This window comes from Bos grunniens, chromosome 18, assembly GCF_055505025.1.
Source record: "Bos grunniens cultivar Pamir isolate PY7600 chromosome 18, Bosgru_T2T1.0, whole genome shotgun sequence".
Taxonomy (NCBI): Eukaryota; Metazoa; Chordata; class Mammalia; order Artiodactyla; family Bovidae; genus Bos; species Bos grunniens.
In genome coordinates this window covers 35,580,651-35,600,851 of record NC_141182.1, presented here as the reverse complement: position 1 = coordinate 35,600,851, position 20,201 = coordinate 35,580,651, and the positions used below count along the sequence as shown (strand labels likewise).

The 20,201-nt window shown below is 51.7% G+C and overlaps 2 protein-coding genes across 6 annotated transcripts; both read left to right on the top strand.

The window, feature by feature from the left end:
- Positions 1-1,704: 1,704 nt before the first annotated feature.
- On the top strand, positions 1,705-7,380 carry LOC147353450 (dipeptidase 2-like). Of its 4 annotated transcripts, none has more exons than XM_086351359.1 (12): positions 1,705-1,788; positions 1,950-2,034; positions 2,684-2,983; positions 3,251-3,377; positions 3,691-3,820; positions 3,908-4,049; positions 4,342-4,411; positions 4,532-4,708; positions 5,318-5,402; positions 6,053-6,128; positions 6,793-6,928; positions 7,018-7,380. In XM_086351359.1, the coding sequence occupies exons 3-12, from the start codon at positions 2,781-2,783 to the stop codon at positions 7,273-7,275; spliced, it is 1,404 nt and encodes a 467-aa protein (XP_086207485.1). In that variant the 5' UTR covers positions 1,705-1,788; positions 1,950-2,034; positions 2,684-2,780; the 3' UTR covers positions 7,276-7,380. The 4 variants fall into 4 exon arrangements, with proteins under 4 accessions (XP_086207485.1, XP_086207487.1, XP_086207486.1 ...); XM_086351361.1 differs by having other exon boundaries at positions 1,710-1,788; positions 1,950-1,984; XM_086351360.1 differs by lacking the exons at positions 1,705-1,788; positions 1,950-2,034 and adding an exon at positions 2,041-2,419.
- A 2,698-nt stretch (positions 7,381-10,078) lies between these two features.
- On the top strand, positions 10,079-14,547 carry DPEP3 (dipeptidase 3). 2 transcript variants are annotated; one of them, XM_086351357.1, is made up of 10 exons: positions 10,079-10,668; positions 10,960-11,086; positions 11,568-11,697; positions 11,783-11,924; positions 12,171-12,237; positions 12,351-12,527; positions 12,806-12,890; positions 13,421-13,496; positions 13,973-14,108; positions 14,198-14,547. In XM_086351357.1, exons 1-10 carry the CDS (start codon positions 10,430-10,432, stop codon positions 14,435-14,437), a joined length of 1,419 nt encoding a protein of 472 aa, XP_086207483.1. In that variant the 5' UTR covers positions 10,079-10,429; the 3' UTR covers positions 14,438-14,547. The 2 variants fall into 2 exon arrangements, with proteins under 2 accessions (XP_086207483.1, XP_086207484.1); XM_086351358.1 differs by lacking the exon at positions 13,973-14,108 and having other exon boundaries at positions 10,182-10,668.
- The last annotated feature ends 5,654 nt before the right edge of the window (positions 14,548-20,201 follow it).

Here is a 20,201-nt window from a genome sequence, read left to right as displayed (position 1 = left end):
GTTTGTGTTATTTGTTGAAACTGGAGCAGCAGGTGAGGGCAGACTCCCCAGGACTTGAAAGCCAAATAAAGGAATCCGAGGTTTAGGAGCAACAAGAAGCCACAAAAAAACTTTGGGGAGGAGGATGGCACCAGATTTTTCAAAGAGAGACAGGGTATGCCTGCTCTGTGGGAAATGAACTGGAGATGGGGAGACCAGAAGGAGGTGAGAGATGAAAATGACCTGTACTGGGAAAGGAACGGTGGGCATGGAAAGGAGACATACCCGGGAGATTTTTGGAAATTGAATCAGCAGAACTTAAAGATGCCCTGAAAGGGGAGGGGTGGGCAGAAAGTAGAGGGTATCATGGATGACATTCAGGTCAGCTCTGGAGCCAGGCCCTGGGTTTCTCTGCCTCCATCCTCTTTTCACTTCCACCCACTGTCGGCAGCACCTGGAAAACTTTTGTCACAACCTCTGCCCCGAAACTGTCCCTGTGTCCGGGGGGATCCTACAGGACAAGACTTTGCTAGGGTGTTCCTTTCCCCCTGGTGGGGATGGGGCATGAAGATGCCTTGGGTGAGATTAAGGGAACGACATGTCACCTTTTTGGCTAAAATCTGCTTGCCGCTTGGGTGTGAGTACTCCCATGCCCCTGAGTATATAAGAATGTACGTGTGTGTGTGTTTCCATGATCAGCTTTATATGGTCACCTCAAGGCCATGGCCACCAGTGCCAGCCTGTTTAAGGACTGAAGCTGAACGTTATAGAAAATTTGTTGCCTGGCTAATCTTCTACAGTAATGGTGCCTACCTCCTCTAGGTCAAAACAGACTATCTAGACATCTGGTCCTTGCAGAATAGCTAAAAAAAGAAAGAAAGAAAAAAGGCTAAATTCTCTTTTTTCATTCCTCTGTCAGCAGCTGCTGTTTGTCTGCACTTCCTGGAGGTCTATCAAGAGTGGAATGAACTGTTTATCCCCCAAACTCATATTTTTTTTTTTGCCTGGAAACCAGCCCAAGAATTTCTCCTCCCTCTCCCCACTGTGAGAGTGACTGTGGGGCCTGCTGACCAGCAAGGGGAGGGAAAGGAGCCAGGTCTGAGTTTGGGTGCCCAGGGCAGGGATACACCCTGCTGTTCTCAGCATCAGAGCCCTAGGGGACGCACGCTCTGCAGGCAGGCTGCCTAGAGAACCCTCCAGCTGCAGTGAGCAGGGAGCAGACTCACCTCCAACATAGCACTACCAGTGTGCCCTTCCTTCTGGCCTGTAGGCACTGGGCAATGTCAAATGCAATATACATGAGCCTTGAAATATACACAAGCAGGGACCCTTCCCCTCCCAGGTAGCCCAGGACCTCTAGTTCTGCTGAAAGAGTTTTGCTCATTTCATTTTTAGAGAGATTTCTAGGGTCTCCAGCACTCAGACTTAGGTCCTTACCCCTGAGCTAGTCACTCCTGCCACCTGGGGAAGGTTCCAAAGGCCAAACAGCTCCATGGGGCGCCAAGGATCAAAGCAGAAGCTTGAGAGGCTGGAGATGAAGGAGTTTGGGCAAGGTTCCAAAAGCATCTCAGTGGCTGAGCTGTGAGAAGGCACATCCCCAGTGTATGTGTGTGGTGGTGGTGGGAGGGGGCTGTTCCTAGAGGAGTCAGCTAGGGTGAGGCCTGAAACTAGAAATGAGGAATAGGGTGGGGCCTCAGAGCAAGCACAGGAACTTAGGCCTTGAGGTTTCCGGGAGAGCTAGAGCCACAAGGGCCATGAGATACAACGACTGTAGCAGCAGAACCCAGATGCCAGGCATTCCACACTGAGGTAGGAGGGATCCTGGCCAGCAGGTCAGCCCACAACTCTGGGAGGAAGCTTCCTGGGGTGGGGAATCTCCTGCCACGGAAGTGACTTCAACTCCTTCCACTCAATAGCCTACCAGCTGGGTTCTTGCTCTGTTGAGTAAAAGGTTGCTTAACTTTTTCCAGATGGTTGTTCAGTTCACATCACCAAAGTTCCTCAAGTGAGGCCCTGGAGAAGTGCAGCAACTCCTGAATGCGCTCTTTGCAGAGGGTGACTGGGGGGAATAGGGGAGGGGTGCCCCTGACAATTCCCAGTTGCTGGCTGAAGTCTCCTGAGAATGGTCATCCACTCTGGGGAGTCAAGTAGGGGGAGACAGAAGGTCGGGGGCAGAGGGGCCATTTCTGAATCTAGAACCCCCAAGTTTAACCCTCCATTTCTAAAAACTATCTCCTCCCTCACACCCACCCCTCATGTCCCAGCACATGGAAACTGGGAGCCCAGATCAATGGGGACACAGAGACACTGGCACGCAGCCCTGGGGTGGGCGGGGCAGGCTGCAGACAGATGGGGACAAGCTGTGCTCCTGGGAGGGGCTGCCTGAGGCTGATGGCCACTCTCTGACAGAAGCGCCCTGGACTCTCTCTTGGACAGCAAGGTTAGAGGCAGGGGGAGAGCAATTTAGGGCGGCCCCCTCAGAATAGAGGGGTCGGGAGAGGGGCGGGGGCGGAGGGAACCCGAGATGGGAGGGGAATGGGCTCAAGGTGGAGGCCAGGTTAGCCCACAAGAGCCGCCTCTTAGCAGAGGGCAGGAGGGTAGTTCGGGCCTCCATGGCACCTGGGCTTTGCGGATTACGGCTCTCTGCACAGGGGTCGCAGGGTCCTGTGACTCTGTGTCCCCTCTCTCCATGCCCCTCTCCCAGAGGCTGCGCAACTACGTGATCTGTGTCGACTGGCAGAACCCCAGCACCCGCACCGCTCTCAGACCTGCCTCTGCCTACCTGCCCGGCCCTGTGCAGCATGCCGAGTGGGGGCCTCGAGCATCCCCACATGCTCACCCAGCGGCCTCTGCTGCTCCTGCTGTGGCTGCTGTTGCGGCTGGTAACCCGCGCCCAAACAGCACCGGCTGCCCCTATCGCCCTGACCAGTCTGGACACCTCCAGCACACTGAGTCTGGGGGAGCGTGCACGGGCCCTGATGCGGGACTTCCCGCTTGTGGATGGGTGTGTAGGGGCTGGTGGGGGCCTAGCCCGGCCCTGGGCAGGGGAGGAAGTCCAGAGCATGCAGAGCTAGTGGGGCAGCTCCCTCACACCACCCCTGGGTGTCCTCTCCATCATCCTTGGGTGCCCCTCTCCTCTTCTGTCACCCTCTCTGGTGGGAACCCCCTCAGCCCAGGCCTCAGCTAGTCTATGTAACAGTGTGAGGTGGGGGAGTCCCCTGGTTGGCCTGAGCCCGAAGGAGCCCACCCATTTGCCTTGACCTCCCTCCAGCCACAACGACATGCCCCTGGTCCTGAGGCAGTTTAACCGCAAGGGCCTACAGGATGTTAATCTGCGCAATTTCAGCCATGGCCAGACCAGCTTGGATAGGCTTAAAGACGGTCTCGTGGGTGCCCAGGTACCAAGGGGACACACAAGATGCCACCATGGCTCTGGGGGAATGTGGGGGAGTTTGGGGGCCTCAGAGACCACGGGTTAGTCACATTGGAACTCAGTTACCACAGCAACCTAGAAAGTGCCATGACAAGGATGCTGGGGGCTAACAGGGGTCACAGTGAGTCAACATGATGGGCATCCAAGTACCACAGAACAAGCTATGCATCACATGTGACACTGGGCACAGGCAGTGCTGCACCAGCTGTGGAGGCGGTGAGAAACCCAAGAAGTTCTAAAGGAACCCCTACCTAAACCATCCCCTGGTCTTCCCTCAGTTCTGGTCAGCCTACGTCCCATGCCAGACCCAGGAACGGGATGCTGTGCGCCTCACCCTAGAGCAGATTGATCTCATCCACCGCATGTGTGCCTCCTATTCTGAGCTAGAGCTTGTGACCTCAGTTAAAGGTAGACGGATGGGTGGTGGTGGGTGTCAGGGGCTTGATTAAGCTACCCATGTCTCTGACAATGACAATCTGCCCCACCTGCCCCCAGCTCTGAATGGTACCCGGAAGTTGGCTTGCCTCATTGGTGTGGAGGGTGGCCACTCACTGGACAGCAGCCTCTCCGTCTTGCGTACCTTCTATGTGCTGGGTGTGCGCTACCTGACACTCACGCACACCTGCAACACACCCTGGTGAGCTTGGTGCAGATGGTATGCGCCCAGTGAGGCAGGGATCTGCCCAAGATCATGCTGGGGCCCACACCAAGATTCACCCCTGGGACTTGGCCCCGAACCTGGAGTGGGGAGGTCTACAAAGCAAGACTAGATCCCCAGAAGAGCCCTCCTACTGCCACACACAGCCCTGCTTGGGTCCCTCCTCTTGCTCCAGGGAGTTGCAGGTGTAGAGGGCTCGACGGAACCTCTGTCTAGCTTCTTGTAGCTGAGTCATGACCACCAGTCAGACTGCCTCCTGGCCACCCTGCAGGGCAGAGAGCTCAGCTAAGGGCATCCACCCCTTCTACAGCGATGTCAGTGGGCTGACCAGCTTCGGTGAGGTGAGGACCCCGGCTCCATACCCTGCCCCATGTGAATGCACAGCCCCACCTGGTCCCTCCAGATAAACGCACCTAAGACAAATGCAGCCCTGACACCCTCTCCCCAACCCATCCCTGCAGAAGGTGGTGGCAGAAATGAACCGTCTGGGCATGATGGTGGACTTGTCCCATGTCTCAGACGCCGTGGCACGACGAGCCCTAGAAGTGTCGCAGGCACCTGTGATCTTCTCCCACTCGGCTGCCCGGGCTGTGTGTGAGAGCACCCGGAATGTTCCTGATGACATCCTACAGCTTTTGGTGAGAGACTGCCCTTGCCTGCAAACCTAAAGCAAGACATTCAAACCAGGAGCCCCTGAACCTGAGATTCTGCTCCCTCAATTTCCTCAAACCCTAGGTTAAAGATCTTCTGCCCCCAAAACACATGAACCACAGCCCCTGAACTCTTGAACTCTACGTGGGGGTTCTAGGTAGTAAACATTCCTCGAGAACCTCCCTGGTGGTCCAGTGGCTAAGACTCCGTGCTCCCAATGGAGGGGATCCGGGTTCCATCCCTGGTCGATAGATCCCACCCACTGCAACTGATAGCTCACATGTTGCAACTAAAGACCCTGCCTGCCCCAGTAGAAGATCCCGCATGCGACAAGTAAGATGGAGGCTCCCACGTGCCACAACTAAGACACGGTGCAGCTAAAAGAATAAATAAAAATACTCCTCCAAACCCACAAACCAAGTGCCAAGACACCACCCAGACCCAGAGCTGAGGCTCCCCCATTCACACAAACCCAGAGAGGAGACGTCTCTGATCTCAAAGCCAGGACTGAACACCTTCCTTAGAGGGCTGAGAGAGTGAAGAGGCAGGTGGTTGTGCCAGGGGCCAAGTCAAATGTCCATTGTCCAACCCTGCAGAAGAACAACAGTGGCATTGTGATGGTGTCCTTATCCGTGGGGGTGTTACAGTGCAACCCACTAGCCAACGTGTCTACTGTGGCAGGTAAGCCTCACCCTGGGCTCTCTGAACAGTTCTGACTTGGACCTGAAACAGGGCACAAATTTGAGGAGGACCTCAAAAGGGCCCCAGGGGTTTGACCCACTGCTGGCAAGAGGCACTGCTCCCCCAAGCCCAATAATGAATGGTACACAGTTCTTGGTGCCATGTGGAACTGGAGCCACGGAATCAAAATGGATGCTGATGGGTATCCGGGAGGCAGTCAGACACAGAGTCCAGGTGCTGCCCATCTGCACCTCTGCAGGGGCTCCAAAGCACGTTGCCTGTGCCTCTGGTCAAGGGACTGGGCAGCTCCACAGATCCCTGGGGTCTCTGTCAGTTGTTTCCTTGTTCCTTTCTCACCACCCATGGAGAGGCTACCTCGCAGGTTCTCAAGGGAACTGAGAGGCAGAGTGAATCTTGGCCCAAATGCGTGGCTCTGAGGTCCACTCCAAATCTGAAGTCCAGTCTGGAGCCAGCCGGGATCACTTCAGACCAAACCTCAGGGCTCTCCACTCGGTGCTCTGGGTGCCCGGCCATGAAGGAACTGGCCTGTCTGGCCTACAGGCTGCAAGAAGGGGAATCAACAAAGTCCAGTCCTCACCACCTCCCCCCGAACCCTAGAAGTCCCATACTGCTGACTTTCCATCCTTCAGATCACTTTGACCACATCAGGGCTGTCATTGGATCCAAGTTCATCGGGATTGGAGGAGATTATGATGGGGCTGGCCGGTGAGTGCATCCATGTGGGCTTGTCTTGGTCTGGATGTGTCACGGGGGGGCTTTCATAGCCACGGTGCCCACCATACTATGGTCCTCATGGCCTTGACCACAGCCTCAGGTCTGCTGGCCCCACTGGTATCTCCCCTCTCCCAGGGTCTGTTTGCTGGGCTCTCCTGTCTATCTGCAACCCATTGGCCCTACTCTAGATCATCATATTTGGCTAACCCAACCAGACAGACCTCATCTGCCCAGCATGTGCACCCAGCCAGTGTCAGTAGACCCATGGCCTCTGAGCAGACTCAGCAGGGTCTGGGGTGGGCTAACCATCTTCTCTGCCTGCAGTTGGGTCTGTGCATGCAAGGGGGTCAACCTAGTTCTTCAAAAGCTTTTCTTCTTTCTATAAACAGAAGGAAAAGTTTGCATTCAGTGAAAGGCATAGATCTTAATAGTTCAATTCAAAGAATTTTGATGAATATTCAAGGAGCTTTAGGGCCCTTCTTCTGAAGGATGAAGAGCAGGCTTGAATCATTTACTCTCTCCAAGTCTCCATTTCCCATATTTGACCAGGGCTGGGGTTCAGTGGACCCTGCACACACAGGACACTGGTTCTGACTCAGGACCAGGGGGCAGGTCTGAGGCCCAATAGCTGGCTGGCTGGCTGGTGGCCACACAGGTTCCCACAGGGTCTGGAAGACGTGTCCACATACCCAGTACTCATAGAAGAGTTGCTGAGGCGTGGCTGGAGTGAGGAAGAGCTCTGGGGTGTCCTTCGAGGAAACCTGCTGCGGGTCTTCAGTCGGGTGGAGCAGGTATGCTGGGCTGGGCCACAGAGGAGCTCTGAGCATGTGTATTGGGGCGGGTGCTGTGGGGGCTGCTGCTCACTGACTGACGCCTCCAGGTTCGGGAGGAAAACAAGGGACAGAGTCCCTTGGAAGATGAGTTCCCAGATGAGCAGCTGGGGAGCTCCTGCCGCTCCGTCCTCTCGCATCTGCAGCAGAGAGAGAATCTGGCTCAAGACCAGAAACTAACCAGAACTCCAAGGCATGGGAGTCCTATTTTGTCAACTATGCGGTCCTTCTCAAAATCTTCCCCCAACACAGCCCCTGGCCTCATAGTTATTGCTGCCTTCCTGGTCCTCATTCTTTGGCTCTGGTGATCCATTAATCCTGCCAGATGTCACTTTGGCAGATGCAGACATGCACAAAGTTTCCTCTCATGCAAGCACAAACATTTCCCAAAAATAAATGTTTCAAAAATGGAATCAGCATGAGCTGTCCTTGTCTGTAGTGGAGCCTGTGGTACAGGCCCCAACACTGGGGTTTGGTGGGGGACCCTGCAGTTCAGACACCAGGTACTCAAGGCAGACCTGTTGGCAGTGGCCTGAGGAATCCCAGGGGGGTTGGCTCAGCACCAGGAGAAGAGAGTGGGAGGCTCTGGCTGCAGGAAGGCAGACTTTACTCATTCCCTCTGAGTAGCTCACCTCAATCCTGACCTATCGTCTACCACCTGGAGATCTTTTAGGGAATTCTGGCTCAGATTCCCAAGAAGAGAACCTGCTTGGATCACAAATGATCTTTGTTCCTATTTGGACAGAGCCAGAATGTCAGGCTACTTAATCGGCCACAGACCTCTAATGGCTGGACAGCTCTGGAGGTGGGCCCACCCCTCCCCCTGCTCCTCAGAGACTTTCTAAGACATTCGGTCTACTTAGCCACTACATCTTCCCTCAGTCCATAAATGATAATGTGCTAGGGACTTCCCTGGTGGTCCAGTGGCTAAGGCTCTGCATTCCCAATGTGGGAGGCCTGGGTTCAATCCCTGGTCAGGCAACTAGATCCCACATGCAGCAACTAAGAGTTCACATGCCTCAACTAGAAGGTCCCGCATTATGCAACTCAGACCCTGTGCAGCCAAATAAGCTAAAGAAAAAATACAAAAAATGATGAGACATAAATTGACCAGGGAGTAGGTAACCCCCTTCCTAAAACAGTTAGGACTACCCTGTAGCTCAAACAGTAAAGAATCTGCCTTTGATGCAGGAGACCAGAGTTCAATCCCTGGGTTGGGAAGTTCCTCTGGAGAAGGAAATGCAATCCACCACAGTATTCTTGCCTGGAGAACTCCAAGGACAGAGAAACCTGGCAGGCCACAGTCCATGGGGTCACAAAGAGTTGGACATGATAGAGCAACTAACACACATAAGTGAAAATGAAAGTGAAGTCGCTCAGTCGTGTCCGACTCTTTGCGACCTGTGGACTGCAGCCCACCAAGCTCCTCCGTCTATGGGATTCTCCAGGCAAGAATACTGGAGTAGGTTACCATTTCCTTCTCCAGGGGATCTTCCCAACCCAGGGATCGAACCCAGGTCTCCCACATTGCAGGCAGACGCTTTAACTTCTGCGCCACCAGGGAAGCCCCCTCTTTCCAAGATGGCTATTATTAACTAAAGTTTAGTATGTATATTCCTCTAGAGTCTTTTTTTGTGTATGTGTAAAGAAACACAAGCTGGAATCAAGATTGCCGGGAGAAATATCAATAACCTCAGATATGCAGATGACATCACCCTTATGGCAGAAAGTGAAGAGGAACTCAAAAGCCTCTTGATGAAAGTGAAAGTGGAGAGTGAAAAAGTTGGCTTAAAGCTCAACTTTCAGAAAACAAAGATCATGGCATCCGGTCCCATCTCTTCATGGGAAATAGATGGGGAAACAGTGGAAACAGTGTCAGACTTTATTTTTTTGGGCTCCAAAATCACTGCAGATGGTGACTGCAGCCAAGAAATTAAAAGACGCTTACTCCTTGGAAGGAAAGTTATGACCAACCTAGATAGCATATTCAAAAGCAGAGACATTACTTTGCCAACAAAAGTCCATCTAGTCAAGGCTATGGTTTTTCCTGTGGTCATGTATGGATGTGAGAGTTGGACTCTGAAGAAGGCTGAGCGCTGAAGAATTGATGCTTTTGAACTGTGGTGTTGGAGAAGACTCTTGAGAGTCCCTTGGACTGCAAGGAGATCCAACCAGTCCATTCCGAAGGAGATCAGCCCTGGGATTTCTTTGGAGGGACTGATGCTAAAGCTGAAACTCCAGTACTTTGGCCACCTCATGTGAAGAGTTGACTCATTGGAAAAGACTCTGTTGCTGGGAGGGATTGGGGGCAGGAGGAGAAGGGGACGACAGAGGATGAGATGGCTGGATGGCATCACTGACTCGATGCACGTGGGTCTGGGTGAACTCCGGGAGTTGGTGATGGATAGGGAGGCCCGGTGTGCTGCGATTCATGGGGTCGCAAAGAGTCGGACACGACTGAGCAACTGAACTGAACTGAACTGATGTCAACATAGGTACAGAAGTAAATTTGGGGGAAGATTTTTGTTTTCTGAGCAGAGGCACATCCTATAAAACGAACCTATGCTCCCCACATTAGGAGCACACAGTCTTAACCACTGGACCAGCAAGAAGTCCCCAGAAGTAAATTTTAATAAGAGATGTGGTAAAGAATCCGCCTGCCAATGCAGGAGATGCAAGAGATGTGGGTTTGATCCCTGGGGAAGATCCCTGGAGAAGGAAATGTCAACCCACTCCAGTATTCTTGCCTGGGAAATCCCACGCACAGAGGGGCCTGGCAGCCTACAGTCCATGGGGTGACAGAAAAGTCGCACAACTTAGTGAATGAGCAGGCACTAAAACAAAATGGTCTCCCATAAATATTATACAAATTTAATTTTTGTTAAAAATATATAGGGGATCTTTTTCTTCTGCCAGTCAAAACATACAGATCTAATTCACTCTTTTAAATTTTAATTCTTCCCAGAATTTCATGGAATATTTAACCAGTTGGAGTGCAGGCATATCCCTGCAGCTAAAACCCCACATGGGCTTGCGACCTGTCTGCCTAGAGGTGAAACTGGGAAGATTCCTGGGCCCCTCCTAGTCACCCCCTGGCCTCCTCCCCGAATCAGTAGGCCCCTGGCGCTTGGGAGGGGTGGGTGCAGGGCAGGAAGCAGGGACAGAGGTAACCCATGGTGAGCCGCCTGAGGGCGCTCGGGGCAAAGGCTGGCCTGGCCTATTGGGGCGCGACCCTAGATGGGAGGGAAGGGCCTACCTCCCCCTGGCGGCAACGCTGGGCGGCGGCATTGCGGATCCCCGAGCTAATCTGCCTAGCGTCCTGACTCCAGCCGCTTCTCACGAAGCCGTGCCGCTGGGTCACCAGCATCGACGGTCGGGACCCCACTGTCGCCCTCTGCCCCTCGCCCGCTCCTCTTAGTTCTCGAGACCCGCCTCTGCCCGGCTGCTCGGCCCTGTGCAGCAATGCTGTCCCTAGGCCCCGAGCGTCCCCACGTGCTCACTCAGCGGCCTCTGCTGCGTCTGCTGCTCCTGCTCTGGCTGCTGCTGCGGCTGGTAACCAGCGCCCAGACCACGTGGGGAACCCCTAGCGCCCTGACCAGGCCGGCCACCTCCAGCACCCCAACAGCTCCAGGCACCCCTAGAGGCCTGAGTCTCCAGGAGCGTGCGCGGGCCCTGATGCGGCACTTCCGGCTGGTGGATGGGTGCGTAGGTGGGGGTGTGCGGGCTGGTGGGCGCTGAACCCGTTCCTGGGCAGGAGAGGAGGTCTAGAGCGTCAAGAGTTAGAGAGAAAGCTCCCTGATACACCCCTCTCCTCCACCACCCCCATAGGGCGCCTTCCTCCCCATTACGCTGTTGCTGGTAGAAACCCCTACCTAATAGCTGCTCTTCAGGACTATCATCCGTGTGAGGTGGGGATATGGGGTGGGACAGGGTAGGCCCATGACCTGGAGGCCATGTCCCCTACTCTTCTTACTTTGTCCTGACAACCCCAGCCACAACCACCTGCCGCTGCTCCTGAAACGGCATTTCCAGAACAAGCTACAAGGTGTGAACCTGCGCAATTTCAGACTCGGCCAGACCAACCTAGACAAGCTCAGGGATGGCTTCGTGGGTGCACAGGTACCAGAGGGACACACATAATGGCCTCTGGGGAATCTGGGGGCCACAGAAACCTTGGAAGACAGGCCTCTGATGGACATAGGACACACTATGTGCCATCATGTGGCTGCTGGGGAGTGAGTATAGGGGTGTTGGAGGTCAAGACAGGCCAGCTGCATGGGTGCCCAGGTTCTGTGGAGACACAGAAAGTGATCGGAAAATCCTTGGTGAGGGTGGGGCTCTGAAACCACAAAGGATATGGTGGATTGCCCTTGGGGCATTCACATAGCCCATGGACAAACAGCAAGCAATGATGTGTCATGATTTCAACTGGGCTGCTGGCAGCAAGCTGAATAGTCATCAGGGTACCACAGGGTCATGCGGTGCTGGACTCAGGCCACTGACCCACATGAGTGCCCTGAGGGCTGAGGAGGAGTAAGTAGCAGGCCTATAGCATTGAGACCAGCCTAATCTCATTCTGGACCCCTGGGCCAACCACCAGTTCTGGTCAGCCTACGCCCCATGCCAGACTCAGGACCAGGATGCCGTGCGCCTCACACTGGAGCAGATTGACCTCATCCGCCGCATGTGTGACTCCTACAATGAACTGGAGCTCGTGACCTCAGCCGAAGGTGGGCTGGGGGAAGGGAGGGGAGTCAGGGGCTACTTTGGTGGTTCTGGCCCTGGCCTCTGACCACTTGATCCATCTTCTTCTAGGACTGAACAGCACTCAAAAGCTTGCCTGCCTTATTGGCGTGGAGGGTGGTCATTCACTTGACAGCAGCCTCGCTGTGCTACGCAGTTTCTATCTGCTGGGAGTTCGCTACCTGACGCTCACCTTTACCTGCAACACTCCCTGGTGAGCAGACTGCCTGGCCTGGGGTGGAATGGTAGATGCTTGGTGGGGAAAGTGCCAGAGAGGTGAGGATAGAGGGGTCCACAGAAGAGGCTGGACTATCAGCAGGTCCCTCACACTCCCAGAAAGCAGCTGGTCTGAATCCTCACCCTGTTCTGAGGTGGGACACGCGGACAGAGAGTCTGGATGTCCAGGCTCTGTTGGCCAAGGTGTGGCCTGCTAGATTGCCCTCCTCTGGCTGTCTTTCAGGGCAGAGAGCTCCACCAAGTTTCAGGTCTTCTACACCAACATTAGTGGGTTGACAAGCTTTGGTGAGGTAAGAACTCCTTTTCAATACCCTACCTCAGCCACCCTGTACAGGTATGCACACACGTGCATCCCTCCTGACAACCCCCCCCCCCAAAAAAAATCCTCCACTTGTCCCTGCAGAAGGTGATAGAGGAAATGAATCGCCTGGGCATGATGGTGGACTTGTCCTATGGGTCGCATGCCCTGGCACAGCAAGCCCTGAAGGTGTCAAAGGCTCCTGTGATCTTCTCCCACTCGGCTGCCAAAGCTGTGTGTGACAACATGCTAAACATTCCTGATGACATCCTGCAACTTCTGGTGAGCGGCCACCCCAGCTCTCAAACCCAGGACTTCATCCAAAGATCCTTGACCCTGAGCAAAGCTACCAGTCCAGTCCTCACTCACCCTTGGACCTGGTTAACCCTCCCCTATCTCTGAAACTCAAGGCCAAATCAGTTCCCACCCAGGGGCCAAGAGAGGTAAAGCCTCACCCAAGCCCTCACCAAGCATTTGCCTTATCAGGACCCCCAGGGCATAGGTGGCAGGCCATCAGGTCAGCAGGGGCAAGCTGAGTGTTCCTTTGTTCATCCACGTAGAAGAAGAATGGTGGCATTGTGATGGTGTCGCTGTCCATGGGGGTGCTGCAGTGTAACCTGTTTGCTAATGTGTCCACCGTGGCAGGTGAGCCCCACGTACAATTCTTCGTGCAGTTGTAGCTTGGCCTGTGGCTGCTCGGGCCGTCAGGAGAGCTCTAGCCTTCTAGCACACCCTGGGCCCTGGGCAGGCCTCCCAACAGTCTAGGGGAGCAGACACAGCTCTTCACTGCCCTGAACCCAGATCTGGGGCTCCAACCAGTGCAACAGGTTTAGGGGGAGGCAACTGCCTCTGCTTCTGAGTTTCTCTTTTGCTCCCATATCCCTAGACAGGACAGGCAGAACCCTATGACCAGGCTCTCAAGGAACCAGAGGTATGGTGGCTCCTAGGCAAGAAAAGGTCCTAAGAGGTTCGGGCCCTGAGGTTCACTCTGGGTCCAATGTCTAGCCTGAGGCCACTCCAGAACTCACAGCAGGCTAGGAGCTCCATGGGATCAGCTGTCCTGTCTTGGATTTCCTTGGGCAGGGGAGCTGGTCACGCTGAGCTTCCTCAGATCAGGGCTGGTTCCAGGATCTAACTCCAGCCTCATGCTACCCACCACTACCCTCATCCTGTAGATCACTTTGACCACATCAGGGCAGTCATGGGATCTGAGTTCATCGGGATTAGCGGGAGTTATGATGGGTCTGGCCGGTGAGTGTTTCCCTGGGGTTTGTCTTGGCTGGGATACAGTGGGGAGTCCCTTAGTCTCAGTTCCCCATCCATGGTCCTCCCATCCTTCATCCTCCATTACAGACTCTGGTCTTTTAGCCCACCTGGCATCTTTCCCCTCCCAGGACCTGGTTCCTGGATTCTCCTTGTCCTTCCTGTGGTCCATTTGACCCATTCCCACTCCAGGGCATCACAGTTGTTAAGAATCCCACCCCCTTTCAAGACCTGTCCAGCACATGCTCCACTGCTAGCCCAGCAGATGTGCTGTGGGCTGAGCATCTGCCCAGCAGGTAAGTGCTGCCGAAGCCCAGTTCTTCCAGGAGCTTCCAAAGTTGCATTCAGTAGCCTGAGGAACATGGCCTTTAACTTCCCATATGTGGTTGGAGCTGGTGCCACAGTGGGCCCTCAGCCAGGACCGGGGCTGAGGAGCCACAGTTAGCCAGCTGGTGGCCACACAGGTTCCCCGAGGGGCTGGAGGATGTGTCCACATACCCGGTACTCATAGAGGAGTTGCTGAGGCGAGGCTGGAGGGAGGAAGAGCTTCAGGGCGTCCTTCGTGGAAACCTGCTTCGGGTCTTCAGTCAGGTGGAACAGGTGTGCTGGGCTGGATAAAAGAGGGTTCAGTGGCTTCAGCGGGGGAGGGGGCACTGTGGAAGCCACTGACTGCTGACTTTTATCTTCAGGTGAGAGAGGAAAGCAAAGGTCAGAGTCCTTTGGAGGATGAATTTCCAAATAGGCAAGTGGGCAGGTCGTGCCATTCCCACCTCCTGACTCAGCCTCAGAGTAAGCCTCGGGCCACACACGGGGTGAGAAACAAGTGGCTAACCAACCAGGCCCTCCAGAGGCCCCCAAAAGCCTCCCTACAACTCGTTTTAGGTCTTGTGGCTGCTGTCACCTTCTCAGTCCTCATCCTGTGGCTCTAGTGACCTGGCTAGTCCCCCAGAGGTCACTGTGGCAAAGTCTCACGAAGTTTCCCTTCTAGTCATCCAGCCACAAACATATATATGCTGAGAATAAACATTTCGAGTACAGAGCCAGGTGTGACAGTCCTTTCTTCACAGGGAAAGGGGGTTCGGTCTGATGGGCTCTTGATTGGTGAGGGGTCTTAGGTTCTACCCCCAGCTGCCCAGTATGTTTGGTTCCCACTGGCTTCCAGCTTTGTCTCTCTCTCTGGAAAGGCAGAAGAGCCTTACCTTATTCTTACGCTAAAAGCCTGAGCCCACAAAACAGCGGTAAAGAATCAAGTTCAAAGTTGATCCCATCATGGAGTGTAACAAAGGGTACATTCCCAATCTCTCTCTGAAAGGTTTTTTTAAAAAAATTTTTTAGAGGATGATACCTTTTATAGAATAAACTAATGTGTTTGGAAATATCAAGAGAGAAAGCATGGGAAGATTTTTCAGATAAGGTACTCTGATTTTTGTTAAACTGATTTTTTTTTTTTTTTAATGGGCGGGGGTGGGAATCAAGCTGTTAAAAGAAAGAAAAGAAACTGTTCAGCTCTACATCTGCTCAGCTTCCTACAGACCCTCCATCTTTTGGCCACTTTCCTCTCCCAGTCCACAGGGTGGGCCAGAGCCAGATCTAAGTTCCTTCTATGGGAAATTTAAATTAGCAGAGAGTCTACAGTGCCAACTGTTATAAATTGTGTCCATACACTTGTCAGTCTCTCTTTGAATTCTGTTCCATTTATTAAAACAAGTTGGTATCTAGGAGAGTGAGTCTTCCACTTAGGAGTATCATCTCAGGAACTTTCCTGGTGGTCCAGTGGGTAAAACCCTGGGCTCCCAGTGCAGGGAACCCGGGTTCAATCACTAGGGAACTAGATCCCACATGCTGCAAGTAAGACTGCATGCCGCAACTAAATATCCTGCCTGCTGCAATGAACATCAACGATCCTTTGTGCCGCAACTAAGGCCGTGGCGCAGCCGAATAAATAAATAAACATAAAAAAAGTGAAAAATCAAGTCACAGAGTGGGGGAAGTTTTCAACATGTATAACTGACAAAAGGTATATATCCAGAGGCAGACAAGCCAGTATAAAAATGGGCAAGACATTTGCAAAGGAACTTAACAAAAGAGGATATCCAAGTGGCCAATAAGAAAATGAAAAGACTGTCAACTTTACTAGTCACTGCTGCTGCTGCTGCTGCTAAGTCACTTCAGTCGTGTCCGACTCTGTGCGACCCCATAAATGGCAGCCCACCAGGCTCCACCGTCCCTGGGATTCTCCAGGCAAGAACACTGGAGTGGGTTGCCATTTCCTTCTCCAATGCATGAAAGTGAAAAGTGAAAGGGAAGTCGCTCAGTCGTGTCCGACTCTTAGGGACCCCATGGACTGCAGCCCACCAGGCTCCTTCATCCATGGGATTTTCCAGGCAAGAGTACTGGAGTGGGGTGCTATTGCCTTCTCTGTACTAGGCACTGCTGCTGCTGCTGCTGCTAAGTCACTTCAGTCGTGTCCGACTCTGTGCGGCCCTAGAGACGGAAGCCCACCAGTCTCCCCTGTCCTTGGGATTCTCCAGGCAAGAACACTGGAGTGGGTTGCCATTTCCTTCTCCAACACATGAAAGTGAAAAGTGAAAGGGAAGTCGCTCAGTTGTGTCCGACTCTTAGCGACCCCATGGACTGCAGCCCACCAGGCTCCTTCATCGATGGGATTTTCCAGGCAAGAGTGCTGGAGTGGGGTGCCATTGCCTTCTCCAATACTAGTCACTAGAGAAATGCAAAGTAAAACTCACAGAAAAAGATAACTAAAATTCAACAGATGAACAATAGGGTGTTATTAAGGATGTGCAGCATAAGGTTTTCTCATACCCAGCTGGTGGCAGTGTAAACTGACTAAAAAAAAAAAAAAACTGTTTTGAAAAACTGTTCCACATTATTTACTAAAGTTAAAGACACATATCAGTTCAGTTCAGTTGCTCAGTCATGTCTGACTCTTTGCAACCCCAGGGACTGCAACACACCAGGCCTCCCTGTCCATCACCAACTCCTGGAGCTTACTCAAACTCACGTCCATTGAGTCAGTGATGCCGTCCAAACATCTCATTCTCTGTCATCCCCTTCTCCCGCCTTCAATCTTTCCCAGCATCAGGGTCTTTTCCAATGAGTCAGCTCTTCGAATCAGGTGGCCGAAGTATTGGAGTTTCAGCTTCAGCATCAGTCCTTCTAATGAATATTCAGACACATATACCCAAGGATTTAACCATTTTTCTCCCCTAAAGACTCAACAGAAAGGCCTGCACACATGTGCACAGAAAGACATGAACAAACATATTTAGAGAAGCACTATTTTTAGTAATTTCAAACTGAAAATAACCCAACAGTAGAGAAATCAATGGTGTGGTATTAACTCCATGGAAGAGAACACAGCAATGAAAAAGAACAAATTACAGGGGACTTCCCAGGGAGGCCAGGTTTGCTCCCTGGTCAGGAAACTGGATCCCACGGGCTGCAACTAAAAGCATGCGCATGGCAACGAAGATCCCAGGTGCTGTGTCTAAGACCTGGTACAGCCAAATAAATAAAAAATAAAGTTAAAAAAAATTAAAATAAAGTGAATAATTCAGTGGCATTTAGTACATTCACAATGTCATACAACCACCACTTGTATCTAGTTCCAAAATATTTTGACCATCCTAAAAGGAAACCCTCTATCTATTAAGCAGTTGCACCTGATCCTGTGATTCCCCCAGCCACCAATCTGCTCTCTGTGTCTATGTATTTCCCTGTTCTGGATGTTTCTTACAAATGGAGTCATATAATATGTGACCTTTGTATCTGGCTTCCTACAGTTAACATAATGTTGTCGAGGTTCATTCATGTTGCACTTTTCCTCCATTTTTATTTTACTCTTTTTCTGAAATTCCTATTGTGCAGATACTAGAACTTCTTTTTCTATCTCGTACCTCTCTTGTTTTCTTTTTCTTCTTTTGGGAGAATTCCTTAACTTGGTCTTTCTAATTTATGGATTCATTCTCAATGAAAATTTTCTGCTATTAGATCACCTATTGTGTTGTCTGACATACTATTCTGGTAATTTTTATACATGGTCCTGTATTTCTTTGATGCTTCTCCCATCCAAAGATGGAATCTATGTCTGCCCACCCCTTGAATCTGGGCTTTGTACCTGCTTGACCAGTAAAATATGGCATAAGTGATGTTGTGTCCATCCAGGCCTGGGGCCAGGGAACTGTCCTGCTTCTTAGGATGCTTACTCACTCATGGACTGTAGCCACTGTACTATGAGGAAGTCAAGCTGCCCAGGGAGAGGTTCACATGAGAAGGACCCAGTGTCCCTGGTCCACAGTCCCCCTGAGCTCTTAGCCTACAGCCAATAACAATGTACTGGTCATGTGAGAGAATCATCTTTTTTTTGTTCATGCCCCTTGGCTTGTGGGATCTCAGTTTCCTGACCAGGGCCCCTGGCAGTGGAAGCATGGAGTCCTAACCACTGGACTCAGGGGGAATTCCCATGAATCATTTTCAAAATGAATCCTCCAGCCCCAAGTGATGCCATGTGGAGTAGAGACAAGCTTACTCAGTTTACAGATTTGTGAGCAAATAAATATTTTTGTTGATTGTCACTGTAAGTCACTCTCTTATGGGGTAATTTGTTAGGAAGCCATATTTCTCTACTTTATATTTCTGCTTGTTCTTTTAAAAGATATTTATTTATTTATTATTTGGCTGCACTGGGTCTTGGTTGCCACTCTCAGGGGCTTTTCTCTTGTTGCCATGTAGCAGCTTCTCTTGTTGCAAAGCATGGTCTGTAGAGTGCACGGGCTTCAGTAGTTGTGGCATGCAGGCTCAGTTGCCCTGCAGCATGTGGGATCTTATGTTTGACCCCTGACTAGGGGTCAAACCCACTTTACCGGCATTGCAAGGCAGATTTTTAACCACTGGACCACCAGGGAAGTCCCCTCTGCTTGTTCTTTTTTATACTTTATTGTTTCATATGGCTAATATTCTACCTTATCTTTTGTAATATGTTTATTAGGCTAGTTTTGAATTTTTGATCCATGTATTCTGATCCTTTCCCCAATAAATGTTTTTTCTTTTCTAAAAATTAATTTAATTGGAGGCTAATTACTTTACAATATTGTAGTGGTTTTTGCCATACGTTGACATTAATCAGCCACTGGTGTACATGTGTCCCCCATCCTGAACTCCCCTCCCACCTCCCTCCCCATCCCATCCCTCTGGATCATCCCAGTGCACCAGCCCTGAGCACCCTGTCTCATGCATCAAAGCTGGACTGGCGATCTGTTTCACATATGATAATATACATGTTTCAGTGCTATTCTCTCAAATCATCCCACCCTCGCCTTCTCCCACAGAGTACAGAAGACTGTTCTTTAAGATGTTTTCTTTTGAAATGTCTGTGCTTGTCAAATGTCTGTTTCTTTTTGCCTATTATTTTTGCCCATGAGTACCCTGATGGTGCAGGCTACTTGACCAGTCAATAGTATGAGGGAAATTGTATCCTAGCTACAGAGTCTTGCAGAGTCTAAGGTTTCAGTTGGACTATAGTAGCCTATCTTCCCCACATAGCACCTGACCCTACCCCTGAGGAGAGAGGCCAGGTGTGGGGGCTGCACCTATTCATTCTTTAGTCAAAAAATGTGTTGGGGCCAAGACTGAAGATACCAAGGTGAGGAGACTGAAACAGTCCTGCCAGTGTGAGATCCACATACAAGAAACATTAAAGATCTCCACCAACACACTTCTCCCTGCAGTGAGTCCTATGAAAGGAAAGTGCCTCACACGAGGATGAAGTGGGGTGGTGGGAAGGTGGGGTGTGTTTCAGAGATGTTTTCTGGAGAAGAAGCAGTATTCCAAGCTGAGACCCCCTCCATACAAAGGAGTTTGGTAAATGGCAGGGGTGGTGGGGGGCGGGTAGAAAGGCATCCTGTCAGGCACAGGTGCTGCACAGAAACCCCTTGAGTTTGGGGAAGTGAAAGAAGCCAGAAAGGCTGAGGCTGGGGCAGAGGATGAGGAGAGATACAGCTGAAGAGACTGGAGGGGCCGGATGGAGCAGGGCTGTGTGGACCAAGAGAAGAGTTTGGGCTTTCTTTTCAAAAGAGGTGGCTCTTAGGACTTCCCTGGTGGTCGTAGCTAAGACTCCATACTCCCAATGCAGGGGGTCCAGGTTCGATCCCTGGTCAAGGAACTAGATCCCATATGCCGTAACTAAGAGTTCACATGCCCGAAACTAAAGTTCTGGCGTGCTGCAATGAAGACCTGGTGCAGTCAAATAAATAAGTAAATTTTTTTTTTTTTTAAAGAAGAGATGGCTCTACCATGAGCAGGGAGTTCATTGGAAGGCTGCTACTGTGAGCAACTGAATGTGGCATGAAAGACAGACCAAAGCAACAGGCCTTGGCTGGGATGAGAGTAGGGTAGGGGCCAGAATAGAGGTCAGCTCCCAGGTCCTCCTGCAGGGCCCAGAGACTGATTCCTGATTCCATCCCAGAGACAAAGGTCAGAGAATGCAGAGTCTATAGTAGGTTGGAAAGATACCACTAATTCTGATATTCTAAAACCCTCTGAGTCATAAAAGGGAGAAAAAAATGGAGGTGGGCACTGGGGTTTTCTGATAGAGAAATAGCTGAAAGAATGGTCTAGATGTTAAAGTAAAGCCACCTGAATAAACTTACCTGAAGCAATGGCATAGAAAGTGAA

Coding starts and splice junctions, on each gene's coding strand:
- DPEP3 (XM_086351357.1), top strand. CDS start 10,430: ATGCTGTCCCTAGGCCCCGAGCGTCCCCACGTGCTCACTCAGCGGCCT. Junction 10,669..10,959: donor CACTTCCGGCTGGTGGATGG/GTGCGTAGGTGG, acceptor TGACAACCCCAG/CCACAACCACCTGCCGCTGC. Junction 12,528..12,805: donor ATGACATCCTGCAACTTCTG/GTGAGCGGCCAC, acceptor TCATCCACGTAG/AAGAAGAATGGTGGCATTGT.
- LOC147353450 (XM_086351359.1), top strand. CDS start 2,781: ATGCCGAGTGGGGGCCTCGAGCATCCCCACATGCTCACCCAGCGGCCT. Junction 2,984..3,250: donor GACTTCCCGCTTGTGGATGG/GTGTGTAGGGGC, acceptor ACCTCCCTCCAG/CCACAACGACATGCCCCTGG. Junction 4,412..4,531: donor GGCTGACCAGCTTCGGTGAG/GTGAGGACCCCG, acceptor CCATCCCTGCAG/AAGGTGGTGGCAGAAATGAA.